At 45.7% G+C, this 14,449-nt stretch overlaps 1 protein-coding gene across 1 annotated transcript in view; it reads left to right on the top strand.

Moving 5' to 3' along the window:
• LOC110621571 overlaps window positions 1-11,271 on the top strand; it is a 41,420-nt gene extending 30,149 nt beyond the window's left edge. The window contains exons 2-3 of the mRNA XM_021765842.1: window positions 9,685-10,235; window positions 11,219-11,271. Coding sequence (XP_021621534.1) covers window positions 9,685-10,235; window positions 11,219-11,271 — 604 coding nt within the window. The remainder of the gene's footprint in view (window positions 1-9,684; window positions 10,236-11,218) is intronic.
• The last annotated feature ends 3,178 nt before the right edge of the window (window positions 11,272-14,449 follow it).

Here is a 14,449-nt window from a genome sequence, read left to right as displayed (position 1 = left end):
TTGGACTTTGGCGGTTCTTGGAGGCAGCATCTACCTTTGGTGGAGTTTGCCTACATAACAGCCATCATGCTAGCATCGGGATGGCTCCATATGAAGCTTGTACGGAAGGAAGTGTAGATCACCTGTTTGCTGGGAGGAAGTTGGAGAGAAGGCCTTGGGCAGGGCCTGAGCTAGTGGAAATTACCAGCAGGGTGGTACCCGATAATCAGAGAAAGGATCAAGACTGCTGCAAGCAGACAGAGGAGTTATGCAGACATCCGCAGAAGGCAATTAGAGTGTTCAGGGGAGGATCTGGTATTGGTTAGGTTGTCTCCAATGAAGGTTCGAGAGGTTCGAGTGTCTTCGGGAAGAAAGGTAAACTAGACCCCACGATACATCGGGACCCTTTGAAATCTTGCAAAAGATTTTGGAATGTGTCCGTACAAGCTAGATTTACCTGCTTCAATGGCAAGAATCCATCCGGTCTTCCATGGTTCGATGTTGAGGAAGTTTGTGTCAGATCCGAAGCACATGTTCTTAGGTGAGCCTGATTGTGGAGGGTCCCAGAGGATCCTCACCATGATTGGAAACAGCCAGTACGGATCATAGACACGCAGATCAGAAAGTTAAGAAACAAGGAAATCCCGATGGTGAAAGTCCTGTGGAACCACCCACAACTTGGGCAAGAATGCACTTGGGAGACACGGGAGTCTATGCTCCAGCAGTACCCTCAGCTCTTTTAAGGTTAGATCCCATGTGTTGATTAGTGCTTAGTATGTATGTTATATGTTTGCCATGTTATTGTTTTGTTTGTGAACATTCGGGACGAATGTTCTTAAGGGGGGAAGAATGTAATACCCGGCTAGGACTCTGGTTATCGGGAATTCCTGTACGTCCGTGGAATCTCGGATGTCGGAAACCTCTAGAAGGGTAAAACCATGTTTTTATGAAATTGTTTTTAATGTATTTTATGTTTTTTAAGCAAAAAGGAAATTGAGTTTTTATGAAAAGACCAAAGGAGGCTTTGCCAGGTTCGGCCGCCGAAAGTGAGGTTCGGGCCGCCGAACATGTGGTGGGTTTTGGGGAGCGCTTTAGGCCTCCGAAAGCCTTTGTTTGAAAGACTCAAGGTTCGGCCGCCGAACCTCATGTTCGGAATGCTCCGAACATGCATGAGATGTGGGGGCACGTTAGGTCGCCGAAATGTGACAGAACCTGCCCTATAAAGACCCCGTGAACCGAAACAGGCGAGGTTTTCTTCCCATTCGGCCGACGTAAGCTTTAGCCCTCCTATGGTCATTTTAAGTGTTTTCCCTCAAATCCTTTAGATCTTAACAAGTTACATCTTGTTTTTGAAGAGTTTTAAGTTTAAGCAAGTTTTGGAGCTTTGAGGTTCAAGAACTCGAATCATCTCCCATCTTCGAGCTAGGATCGTTTCTCTCTCGATCTTCAAGAGGTAAGACCGCGATCTCTAGTTCTATATGTGTTTTAAGTAAGTTTTATGCAAGTTTTGGAGGATAGAAATGCATGAGTAGGCTTGATGAGTTTTATGAAAAAATCCATGGTTTAATGTGTGTTTATGTGCAATGTGGCTTGCTTGTGTGTTGTAGTTGGGGTTTAAAAACTTGTTGGAGGCCCCTAGGAGCTTGGTATGCTTGAGTATGCTGTGTTGTAGAATAGATTTATGCATGATTGTTGTTGTGTAGGGGGGTTTTGGGCCATGAAGAGCCAAGTTTCTGCCTTTGCATAAGAACCAGTTTCGGCAGCCGAAGGTACTTTCGGCCGCCGAACCAGCTTAGGAGGCAGCTTTAGGCTGCCAAGCCTGCCCCCGAAAAGTTGGAGTTTCGGCTTCTGTCCGAGACTTTCGGCCGCCAACAAGGTTGCCGCGAACATGCATGAGTTTCGTCTCTGTTCTGGGAGTTTCGGCCGCCGAAGGTGTCGCCGAACCTGCCTGACTTTCGGCTCTGGAGGACTTTCAGGCCGACCGAGGTGGCCGCCGAAAGTTGGCCCTTCCCAGCTTTCTTGCATTGTTTTCTAGGTTTGTTTTGAGGTGTTTGAGGAGGTTTTTGGGGGTATGTTTAGAGTATGTTTTGTTGTTTGGTGCCTCATTTGAGTCCACCTGTGTAGGATTCGGACCCGAGAGGACCCGTGACCCCGGTTGTGAGATTAGTCTTTCAGAGTCCGTCGTTAAAGCTTCAGTCACCAGGGAGTGGGATTATTTCCCTAACTTTTTTAAGTAATGAATAATGAACAAATGAATGAATCTGATAGACATACTCATGCATCATTAATGCCATGCGATGTTTCAGGATGTTTTGCATTAGAATTCACGAATTTGTTGCATTGCATAATTTGATGTTGATGTGGATGGTTATTGGGTGATCCATAGTCCTCAATGTTATGTTATGATAGATATGTTATGGAGAGACCAGAGGCCCATTCTAACGCCCTTGGCACTATTAAGAGAAAGGACCAGCGGAGGGGCCATTCTACGCCCCTGGCACTTTGGAATGTTATGATATGTATGTTATGTAAGAGAAAGACCAGCGAGGCCCATTCTACGCCCCTGGGCACTTGGAAATGTGAGTGACTAATGGTGACCGAATACCATCCTTGTGATGTGATTTAAATGTGATGTGTTGCATTTCATGAAAGCATGTAAAGTAAAAGTTATGTTATTTAATGTTAATAATAAAATGAATAATAATATACCTTAAAAAGGTGTGGATTAAAGCAAATGTAAATAATAAAAATGAAGAATAAAATACCTAAAAAATGGAGGAATTAATATCATGTTTACTTTTTACTCACTGGGCTTTTTAGCTCACCCTCTCCCCTAACCCCAGTCTTGCAGGTACTGTGTAGATAGAGAAGTCAAGAGTAAGAGGAGTTATGTAATAGCATAGCTGTGGAACATGGTTCATTCATAATGTAAAAGGTAGTGTTAATGTAAATGTAAGTGTTATATGCTTGACTAGAGTCTGTTGTAATCCCTTAAATACATGAGATAAAATGTTTTATGATGTTTTATGTAACCCAAGCCTGATATATGTTATGTACCCATTGGAGTATTTGTTGAGAACTCCAATGAGGGGGTTTATGTTATGATTTATGCATGCACAGGCTAGGCTGGGTAAAGAAATGTTGAATGAAAGAAAAGTTTTAATTTTTATGTATGTTTTGGTTCATGTATGGGATTGAAACAGGTTCACAGGATGTAATGTTTGGCTGCTACGGTCCGGCGGCCCTTAAGCCGACCTGAATCTAGCGCCGGTAGCGGTCCGGTTTCCGGGGTCGTTACAGAATGGTATCAGAGCCTAGGTTCATATGGTCGGACCTAGAGTGTCGGGCTCATAGATGTTATAGAAAGGGTCAAGCACAATAGGAAATCATGTCCACTAGGATAGGATGTAGAGTCCTGGTCAGAATGCAAGTATGTATGCTATGAGATATGCTATGATTATGATGTGTATATGATGTGGGTTCATGTGTTTCCACATGAACCATTTGATGCTAATGTTTGTTATCTGTGCTGTTTTTCAGTAAACAGAATGCGAGGAACTCGTCGATCAGCTAGATTGACTAGAGTACCACCGGAGGATGAGGGCACGAGCGCCCGTCCTCCAGCATTGCCAAGGGCAATGTCAGCAGGTCCAACAGAGACAGAAGTGAGGGACCCTAGAAGGTCCTTGGATCTGGGTAGAAGCAGATCAGTAAGGGGTACAGTTCAGGAAAGAATGTCAGTTGATGGAGAAGAAGAGATGGATGTGGAGCAGAGGAGGGATGGTAACCTTGGTGTAAACATGCCAGAAGAGGGCATGGGTGAGTCTCAGGGAGGCACTCAGGCCTCGGGTTTGTTCCACCACCCCAGTACCACCTTTTTCACCATACCCCGGGTATTCGATGGGAAGTACATCGGATTACCCCAGTTTTAAATCCTTACCCTTCTCACATGCCATATCCACCTTTCTACCCACAGTATCCACAGTACCCTATGTACCCACCTCCATCCTTCCATCCAGGCACAGCAAACCCTATCCCAGGGGATGTCGCACCACCACCACCAGCAGAAACCCACAGTTCCAGAAACCCAAAGACCTCAACCTACCTCATCTAGGGAGCAAGGCCAAGATGACCGACTACATGAAGTTGGGTGCTCCCCAGTTTGATACAGGTGATGATCCGTTTGTGTACCTGGAGAAGGTCAAAACAATTACAGATGAGATAGGTGCTGATGACAGCAGAGCCATTCAGATGGCTGGTTTCACCCTGAAATGCAAAAAGGCCCGTGAGTGGTTCAAGGGCTATGTGAAACCAAGGGTGGACAGTCTTTCATGGGAGGAGTTTGCGAATGAGTTCGCAGGATGGGCTTTCCCTGACAGTTCAAGGGAGCTGAAGATGATTGAGTTTGAACAGCTGAAGCAGACAGATGAGATGGGTGTCGATGAGTACACCGATAGATTTTTAGAGTTGTTACCGTTTGCTAGGCAACATCTGGACACAGATTCGAAGAAGTCGAGGAGGTATATCATGAGGCTCCATTCCAGGTATTCCTCCTTGGTTCAGTCAGCTGATAGAGAAAGTTTCCATGCCATTGTAGACATGGCCAGGAGAATGGAGGCTAGTGCAATCATCGAGGGGACTGTTAAGCAGTCAGTGACACAGCCTTCAGGTTCTAAGACCCCAGGTGGGGGAAGGATAGACCCTTCATCCTTGAGTTCAGCTAGTAAGAAGTGGAGCAGTACCACTAAGAAACCAAAGAAGAGTAAGTTCTGGAGCAAGATCAAATCAGGACTGGGACTAGGAAGTGGCTCAAGCTCTGGTGCTGATAATGCAGTGTGTGCACGGTGTGGTAAGCTACACAGAGGGGTATGCCGTTTTGGGACAACAGCCTGCTACAGGTGTGGGCAGGAGGGACACATGTCCATGGAGTGTCCTAGAGCAGTTCCTATGGCACGGCCCCAGCAGACTACTTCGGGTAGTGTGGCACAGCCAGCAGCTTCAGCCGCGACACAGGCCAGTGGCAGAGGCCGAGGGAGAGGGTCAGCCTCTTCTTCATCAGCTTACAGAGGGGAAGGTCCGTCAGCTCCAGCACGGATCTTCACTATGACTCAGCAGGAGGCAAACGCATCCAACACCGTGGTGTCAGGTAATATCATCATTGGTTGTTCAGATGCTTATGCCTTAATGGACCCGGGTGCATCCCATTCTTTTGTTTCTCCGAGAGCGGTCGAGAGGTTGGGTTTGATGGTCTCTGGGTTAGAGTGTCCCCTATGGGTCAGTGGACCCAAGTGTGACCCGTCAGTGGCAGAGTCAGTCTGCCAGTACAGTCCAGTTTTCATAGAGGGAAGATGCCTATCCGCCGACCTTGTGGTTCTAGACTTGACAGATTTTGACGTCATTCTAGGGATGGATTGGCTATCTACCCATGGTGCTACCTTGGATTGCAGAGACAAGGTAGTTAAGTTCAGATGTCAGGATGGGTCAGAGGTTGTCTTTAGAGGAGACAGGGGGAGTACACCTAGAGGTTTGATATCAGCCCTACAGGCCCGTAGGCTGCTCAGGAGGGGTTGTCAGGGTTATCTAGCTCATGTGAAAGAGCTAGACAGAGATGTCAGAGAGCCCGCCTCAGTGCCTGTGGTTAGAGAGTTCTTAGATGTCTTCCCAGACGAACTGCCAGGTTTACCGCCTCCTAGGGAGATAGAGTTCGAGATAGAATTGATGCCAGGAACCAGACCGATCTCTATCCCTCCCTACAGGATGGCGCCAGCAGAGCTGAAGGAGCTTAAAGAACAGTTGCAAGAGTTGGTAGACAAGGGCTTCATCCGACCGAGTACCTCACCTTGGGGTGCTCCAGTGTTGTTCGTGAAAAAGAAGGATGGATCCCTTAGACTTTGTATCGACTACAGATAGTTGAACAAGGTCACTACCAAGAACAAGTACCCGTTGCCTAGGATCGATGATCTATTCGACCAGCTATCAGGAGCAGGTTGTTTCTCCAAAATAGATCTGAGATCTGGGTATCATCAGCTGAGGATAAGAGATGAAGACGTGCCAAAGACAGCTTTCAGAACCAGATATGGGCACTATGAGTTCCTAGTGATGCCGTTCGGGTTAACAAACGCCCCTGCAGCATTCATGGATCTCATGAACAGAGTATTTAGCCAATACCTGGATCACTTCGTTATTGTCTTCATAGATGATATCTTAGTGTATTCCAGGAATGCAGAAGAGCATGCCCATCATCTGCGGTTGGTCTTGCAGACTTTGAGGGAACATGGCTTGTATGCCAAGTTCTCTAAATGTGAGTTCTGGCTGAGGAGCATTTCGTTCTTGGGGCATGTAGTGTCAGAGAATGGTATTGAGGTGGACCCCAAGAAGACAGAAACTGTGGCTAACTGGCCTAGACCCACTTCAGTGACAGAGATTAGAAGTTTCTTGGGTTTGGCTGGTTACTACAGGAGGTTCGTTCAGGACTTCTCAAAGATAGCAGCTCCTCTGACCAGGTTAACCAGGAAGAATCAGAAATTTCTGTGGACCGACCAGTGCGAAGAGAGTTTTGAAGAGCTTAAGAAGAGGTTGACTTCAGCACCAGTTTTAGCTCTGCCATCTAGTGATGAGGACTTTACAGTCTTTTGTGATGCATCCCGTGTGGGACTGGGTTGTGTACTGATGCAGAATGAGAGGGTGATTGCTTATGCTTCTAGGCAGCTGAAGAAGCATGAGTTGAATTACCCCACACATGACCTTGAGATGGCAGCAGTAATCTTTGCACTCAAGATGTGGAGGCACTACCTCTATGGGGTAAAATGTGAGATCTTTACAGATCATAAGAGCCTGCAGCACATCCTGAGTCAAAGAGATTTGAACTTGAGACAGAGAAGATGGGTAGAACTGCTCAGTGACTACGATTGCAAAATCCAGTATCATCCGGGTAAGGCTAATGTAGTAGCTGATGCCTTAAGCCGGAAATCACTCGGCAGTCTATCCCACATCACGGCAGAACGAAGACCAGTAGTAAAGGAGTTCTACAAGCTCATCGAAGAAGGGCTGCAGTTAGAGTTGTCGGGTACAGGTGCCTTGTTGGCTCAGATGAAAGTGACACCCGTGTTCCTTGAGCAAGTTGCTCAGAAACAGCATGAGGACCCCGAGTTAGTAAAGATTGCCAGGACTGTTCAGTCAGGCAATGATAGTGAGTTCAGATTCGACAGTAAAGGGATCCTCCGCTATGGGAGTCGATTATGTGTACCAGACGACATAGGGCTAAAAGGAGACATTATGAGAGAGGCTCATAATGCAAGATACATCATTCACCCCGGAGCCACCAAGATGTATCAAGATTTAAAGAAAGTTTATTGGTGGCCAGCAATGAAGAAAGAAGTGGCACAGTTCGTGTCAGCCTGCGAAGTGTGTCAGAGGGTGAAGCTGGAACATCAGAAGCCGGCTGGAATGCTTAACCCGCTACCTATTCCAGAATGGAAATGGGAAAATATAGCTATGGACTTCGTAGTAGGGTTACCGGCGGCGTCCAACAGAGTGGACTCCATATGGGTGATTGTGGACAGACTCACCAAATCTGCTCACTTCATTCCTGTCAGGAGCGGCTATTCTGTGGACAAGTTAGCGCAGGTGTATGTGGACGAGATCGTCAGGCTGCATGGGGTTCCCGTTTCGATAGTGTCAGATAGAGGACCCCAGTTCACCTCCAGGTTTTGGCGGAGTCTGCAGAATGCCATGGGTACTAGGTTGGATTTCAGTACTGCCTTCCACCCCCAGACTGATGGACAGTCAGAAAGGACCATCCAGACTATCGAGGATATGCTCAGAATGTGTGTGCTGGACTTTGGCGGTTCTTGGAGGCAGCATCTACCTTTGGTGGAGTTTGCCTACAATAACAGCCATCATGCTAGCATCGGGATGGCTCCATATGAAGCTTTGTACGGAAGGAAGTGTAGATCACCTGTTTGCTGGGAGGAAGTTGGAGAGAAGGCCTTGGCAGGGCCTGAGTGTAATACCCGGCTAGTTCAGGCATCGGAATTCCTACCGTCCGGTGGATTCTTGATGTCGGAATTGTCTAGAAGGGTAAGAGTGAAGGTTTTCTAAAGGGTTTACGTATTTTAAAGGTTTGGTTTAGAGAAGAGAGGAGTTTTGAAGAGAAAAGACCAAGGAGGCAAAATGCAGGTTCGGCCGCCGAAGGTAATGTTCGGCCGCCGAAAGTGCTATAGGTTCGGCTTCCTAAACTTCACGTTAGGCCGCCGAAGGTTGCATGGTTTTGCATGCAGTTTCGGCAGCCGAAGGAAAGGCGGTTGGCCACCTATTTAAGCCCCGTTGACTGGCCATGGAGGGTGCTGGAAGCTCTCTTTGTGGTCAAGGTGGGGTTTAGGTTCTCCTTGGATGTTTTCATGGTGTTTTCCTCAAATCTTAAAGGTTTTCATGAGTTTTCCCTTGGATTTGAAGGTTTTGAGTCAAAAGAGGAAGTGGTGGAGCTTGAAGCTTGAGGAGCTTGGTTTCTCATCAATGATGTGGAAAGTATGTGTTGTGTTGCATTTTCATAAAGGATGTGTATGAATGAACTATCTTCAGTGTTTCTACTCACTGGGCTTTATAGCTCATCCCATTCCCTTAATCCCAGTTTTGCAGGTACAGGGTTAGCTGGGAAGTCAGAAGCATCAGAGTGTTGGCTTCAGTATGTGTGTACTAGAGTAGTGTGGACATGATGTAAATTAAAGAGATAGATGTAAAGTGATGTAATAGCTAGTTCGTAAATCAGTATGTTAATGAGATAGACTGTGCTTTTGCCTATAGTGTATGTTAATCCCTTGAGTATATGCATGTATCCTGTTTTATAGTTTCTTGATGAGAAATGAGTCAGACCAGACTTAATATATGTTGTGTTTCGAAAACCCAGTGAATGATAGCTGTGCGGGAAGACAGGGATTCATTCCTTTGACCCAAGACCAGTGCAATAGGAAAGACCAGGTTTGATTCCTGTGATCCATAGAGAGAGGCCATTAGAGAAGACCAGGTTTGATTCCTGTGACTCTATGGTAGCCAAGGTAACTTATGATATGCTGACCCTTACAGAGTGGGTTCTATGCTGCAGAGCGCATAGGGTATGGAGGTTACTTGGTAGAGTATCACTGGTGTATTATAGATAGCCTGAGGGCTAGCTCAGATTAGTATATCTGAGTATTTTGGTTCATATGCCTGGACCTACAGAGAGTGTTTTAAAGGTTAAGTCTGGTTGTTTTTCGTAACAGTTAATAGTCCAGTCGGATCATGTATGGGATTTTAACAGGTACACAGAGTTCATAGCAGGCTTACTACGGGTCTAGGCGGCCTTAAGCCGATCTGGATCCTAGTGCCGAGCAGTTTGGGCCGTTACACAGAGGGTACCGGTTTCCGGGCTGTTACAGATGGTATCAGAGCAGTGGGCCTCAAGAGTACGGTGTGTGAACATGTTTGTTCAAGGATTAGAGATATCCCACATCGGAAAGAGGTTGGTTTAGATGTTCTAGGAAGGCAAAGCACACGAAGTGAGTCATGTCCACTAAGATAGGAAGTTGTTTTGCATGCTGATGTGACATGCCCATGTATATAAACATGTGCATTACTGTTATGTTATGTATGCATGTATCTATTGTAGGTTCATGTGTTTTCATATGAACATGTGTGCTAATGCTTGTTTCTTTGTGTGTTGTTCTTCAGGAGAGCTAGAATGAGTCGTTCTGTGGAGTCAGATCCATCAGAGGGATCTTATGAGGAACATAGAGAAGAAATGAAGCTAGAAAGAGCATCAGGAGATCAGAGAGAGATAGAAGTAGAAAGAAAAGATGTAGGTGTACAGGTGAATATGGACGAGGAAGATGACCAGAATAGGAAGACTGAAATGTCAGGTGTAGGAGAGAGTGAACCCTCCACTTGGAGTACAGCGACCTGGAAAGGAGTGAAATGGGGGAACACTAGCAAGAAAAAAGTGAGAGGCCTTAAGGGGTCAAAGAAAAATAAGAGGCTAGGTTATGATGTTGGTGTAAGTTCGGGTAGAGGCAGAGCAAAATGTGAGAGATGTGGAAGAATGCATAAAGGAGTTTGTCTTGCAGGGACGACAGCTTGTTTTAGATGTGGTCAGGAGGGACATATGATGCGTGAGTGTCCTATTGCGCTTCGCATAGTTCAGTCCCAGCAGACTTTAGCAGATAGAATGGCTCCGGCCAATAGGCAAGAAAGAGAGGCAACCACATCTGCTACCTCTGTGCCAGGTATGCTCAATTGTTTTGAGTGTTGGGATATGTATTTTTGAGGATCCTGAGAGGATGTCAATTGTATAGAAAAGTAAAGGTTAAAAAGATAGAGATTCAGAGAAGAGTTAATAGTTAAAGGATTTGGGAACCAAAGAAGAGTAGAAAGAATGGCTATGAGATGTTAGAATATCTCAGGTTCCTAAAGAAGAACAAGAGAAAAGGAAGAGCTAAGAATGAGCTGAGAAAAGGGATTAGAGTCAGTCTGGGATTAGGTGGTAGTTGAGGCAGAGGAAAGGGTAAGCCTTTTCTTTAGAGATTCTCGAGGGAAGTTCCCTTAGCTTTGGCTTGGATCTTCACCCTGATTCAGTAAGAGGCTAACACATCGAACGTGGTGACGTTAGATACGTTCACTTAGAGGCGTTTGGATGTGTATGCTGTTGTTTAGACCCTAATGTTTCGCTTTCCTTGGTGTTGTGAGCCGTTGATAGGATTGGGTTTGATGACTTCTGGGCTTAGAGTGTTTTCCTTGGGTCAGTGGACCTGAGAGTGTGCTCCATCGAGGTAAAGTCAGTCAGTTCAGTGCAGAGTTTGTGGTGAGTAGATGCGATCCAGCTGACCTTATGGTTCTAGAGTTGACTGTGTGATGTCATTCTAGGGCGGATTGATGCATTACTCCTGGTACTACCTGTGTCGTCAGAGACAAGGTAGGAGAGTTTATAGTTGAAGATGGATCAGAGTAGTCCTTTTAGGGGACAGAGTATAGCTGCCTAGAAGTTGATGTCAGCCCTACAGGCTCACAGAGCAGGAAAGGTTATCAGAGGGTTGTTTTAGCTCTTGTGAGAAAGTTTGTCAGGACAGGGAATCAGCCTCAGTGCCCTTTTCTAGTGAATACTAGATGTTGCCCAGATAGGCTGTCAGGTTTACCATCTGTCAGGGAGGTAGAGTTGGAATGAGACTGGTATCTGGACGCAGAACCATTGTTTCCTTTCTTTCCTCTACAGAATGGTACCTGCAGAGAGAGAGCGGAGAGCTATCAGAGAGGCTTGGTAGTTAAAGGTTTTATCTGACGTAGTACTTCACCCTGGTTTATGCCCTGTTGGTGTGGGAAACGACAGATGAATCCTTAAGGTTTTAATCTGATAGAACAGTTAAATAGTGAGTTCAAGCTGGTAAGTAAGTACCAAGTTTTCCTTGTTAGGATTGATGAGCTTTTAGCTGTTCTGATTTGCGTAGCCCTTTGAGAATTGGGAAGAAAGGGTAGAAAAGAGGAGATAAAGAGAAAAGAGAAATAAGGATCAGAGTATCGCAGCGAAAGCTGTGGAGTTTAGATCTTGTTCGTTTCTTGTTTGTTTGGTTTTAACATTCGAGGACGAATGTTTTATAAGGGGGGAAGATTGTAATACCCGGCTAGTTCAGGCATCGGAATTCCTACCGTCCGGTGGATTCTTGATGTCGGAATTGTCTAGAAGGGTAAGAGTGAAGGTTTTCTAAAGGGTTTACGTATTTTAAAGGTTAAGTCTGGTTGTTTTTCGTAACAGTTAATAGTCCAGTCGGATCATGTATGGGATTTTAACAGGTACACAGAGTTCATAGCAGGCTTACTACGGGTCTAGGCGGCCTTAAGCCGATCTGGATCCTAGTGCCGAGCAGTTTGGGCCGTTACACAGAGGGTACCGGTTTCCGGGCTGTTACACTGAGCTAGTGGAAATTACCAGCAGGGTGGTACCCATAATCAGAGAAAGGATCAAGACTGCTGCAAGCAGACAGAGGAGTTATGCAGACATCCGCAGAAGGCAATTAGAGTTTCAGGAGGGGGATCTGGTATTGCTTAAGGTGTCTCCAATGAAGGGAGTGGTTCGCTTCGAGAAGAAAGGTAAACTAGCCCCACGATACATCGGACCCTTTGAAATCTTGCAAAAGATTGGGAATGTGTCGTACAAGCTAGATTTACCTGCTTCAATGGCAAGAATCCATCCGGTCTTCCATGTTTCGATGTTGAGGAAGTTTGTGTCAGATCCGAGCAAGGTTCTTAGTGAGCCTGATGTGGAGGTCCAAGAGGATCTCACCTATGTTGAACAGCCAGTACGGATCATAGACACGCAGATCAGAAAGTTAAGAAACAAGGAAATCCCGATGGTGAAAGTCCTGTGGAACCACCACAACTTGGAAGAATGCACTTGGGAGACACGGGAGTCTATGCTCCAGCAGTACCCTCAGCTCTTTTAAGGTTAGATCCCTATGTGTTGATGTGCTTAGTATGTATGTTATATGTTTGCCATGTTATGTGTTGTTTGGTGAACATTCGGGGACGAATGTTCTTAAGGGGGGAAGAATGTAATACCCGGCTAGACTCTGGTATCGGAATTCCTACCGTCCGGTGGAATCTCGGATGTCGGAAACCTCTAGAAGGGTAAAACCATGTTTTATGAAATGTTTTTAATGTATTTTATGTTTTTAAGCAAAAAGGAAATTGAGTTTTTAATGAAAAAGACCAAAGGAGGCTTTGCCAGGTTCGGCCGCCGAAAGTGAGGTTCGGCCGCCGAACATGGTGGGGTTTTGGGAGCGCTTTAGGCCTCCGAAAGCCTTGTTTGAAAGACTCAAGGTTCGGCCGCCGAACCTCATGTTCGGCCGCCGAACATGCATGAGATGTGGGGGCACGTTAGGCCGCCGAAAGGTGACAGAACCTGCCCTATAAAGGACCCCGTGACCGAAACAGGCGAGGTTTTCTCTCCCATTTCGGCCGACGGTAAGCTTTAGCCCTCCTATGGTCATTTTAAGTGTTTTCCCTCAAATCCTTTAGATCTTAACAAGTTACATCTTGTTTTTGAAGAGTTTTAAAGTTTAAGCAAGTTTTGGAGCTTTGAGGTTCAAGAACTCGAATCTCCCCATCTTCGAGCTAGGATCGTTTCTCTCTCGATCTTCAAGAGGTAAGAGCCGATCTCTAGTTCTATATGTGTTTTAAGTAAGTTTTATGCAAGTTTTTGGGGTAGAAATGCATGAGTAGGCTTGATGAGTTTTTATGAAAAATCCATGGTTTAATGTGTGTTTATGTGCAATGTGGCTTGCTTGTGTGTTGTAGTTGGGGTTTAAACTTGTTGGAGGCCCCTAGGAGCTTGTATGCTTGAGTATGCTTGTTGTAGAATAGATTTATGCATGATTGGTTGTGTAGGGGGTTGTTTTGGGCATGAAGAGCCAAGTTTCTGCCCTTTGGCAGAAACCAGGTTCGGCAGCCGAAGGTACTTTCGGCCGCCGAACCAGCTTAGGAGGCAGCTTTAGGCTGCCGAAGCCTGCCCCTGAAAGTTGGAGTTTCGGCTCTGTCCGAGACTTTCGGCCGCCGAAGGTGCCGCCGAACATGCATGAGTTTCGTCTCTGTCTGGGAGTTTCGGCCGCCGAAGGTGTCGCCGAACCTGCCTGACTTTCGGCTCTGGAGGGACTTTCGGCCGCCGAAGGTGCCGCCGAAAGTGCCCTTCCCAGCCTTTTCTTGCATGTTTTCTAGGTTTGTTTTGAGGTGTTTTGAGGAGGTTTTTGGGGGTATGTTTAGAGTATGTTCTTGTTGTTTGGTGCCTCATTTGAGTCCACCTGTGTAGGTTCGGACCCGAGGACCCGTGACCCCCGGTTGTGAGATAGTCTTTCAGAGTCCGTCGTTAAAGCTTCAGTCACCAGGTGAGTGGGATTATTTCCCTAAGTTTTTAAGTAATGAATAAATGAACAAATGAATGAATCTGATAGCATACTCATGCATCATTAATGCCATGCGATGTTTCAGGATGTTTGCATTAGAAATTCACGAATATGTTGCATTGCATAATTTGATGTTGATGTGGATGGTTATTGGGTGATCCATAGTCCTCTAATGTTATGTTATGATGATATGTTATGGAAGACCAGTGAGGCCCATTCTACGCCCCTGGCACTATGTAAGAGAAAGACCAGCGAGGCCCATTCTACGCCCCTGGCACTTTGGAATGTTATGATATGTATGTTATGTAAGAGAAAGACCAGCGAGGCCCATTCTACGCCCCTGGCACTTGGAAATGTGAGGACTAATGGTGACAATACCATCCTTTATGTGATTAAATGTGATGTGTTGCATTTCATGAAAGCATGTAAAGTAAAAGTTATGTTATTTAATGTTAATAATAAAATGAATAATAATATACCTAAAAAGTGTGGAATTAAAGCAAATGTAAATAATAAAAATGAAGAATAAAATACCTAAAAATGGAGGAATT

The sequence above is a fragment of the Manihot esculenta genome, chromosome 8 (genome assembly GCF_001659605.2).
Source record: "Manihot esculenta cultivar AM560-2 chromosome 8, M.esculenta_v8, whole genome shotgun sequence".
Lineage (NCBI taxonomy): Eukaryota > Viridiplantae > Streptophyta > Magnoliopsida > Malpighiales > Euphorbiaceae > Manihot > Manihot esculenta.
Note: the sequence above shows the minus strand (reverse complement) of the source record. Positions and strands in the feature narration are given on the sequence as shown.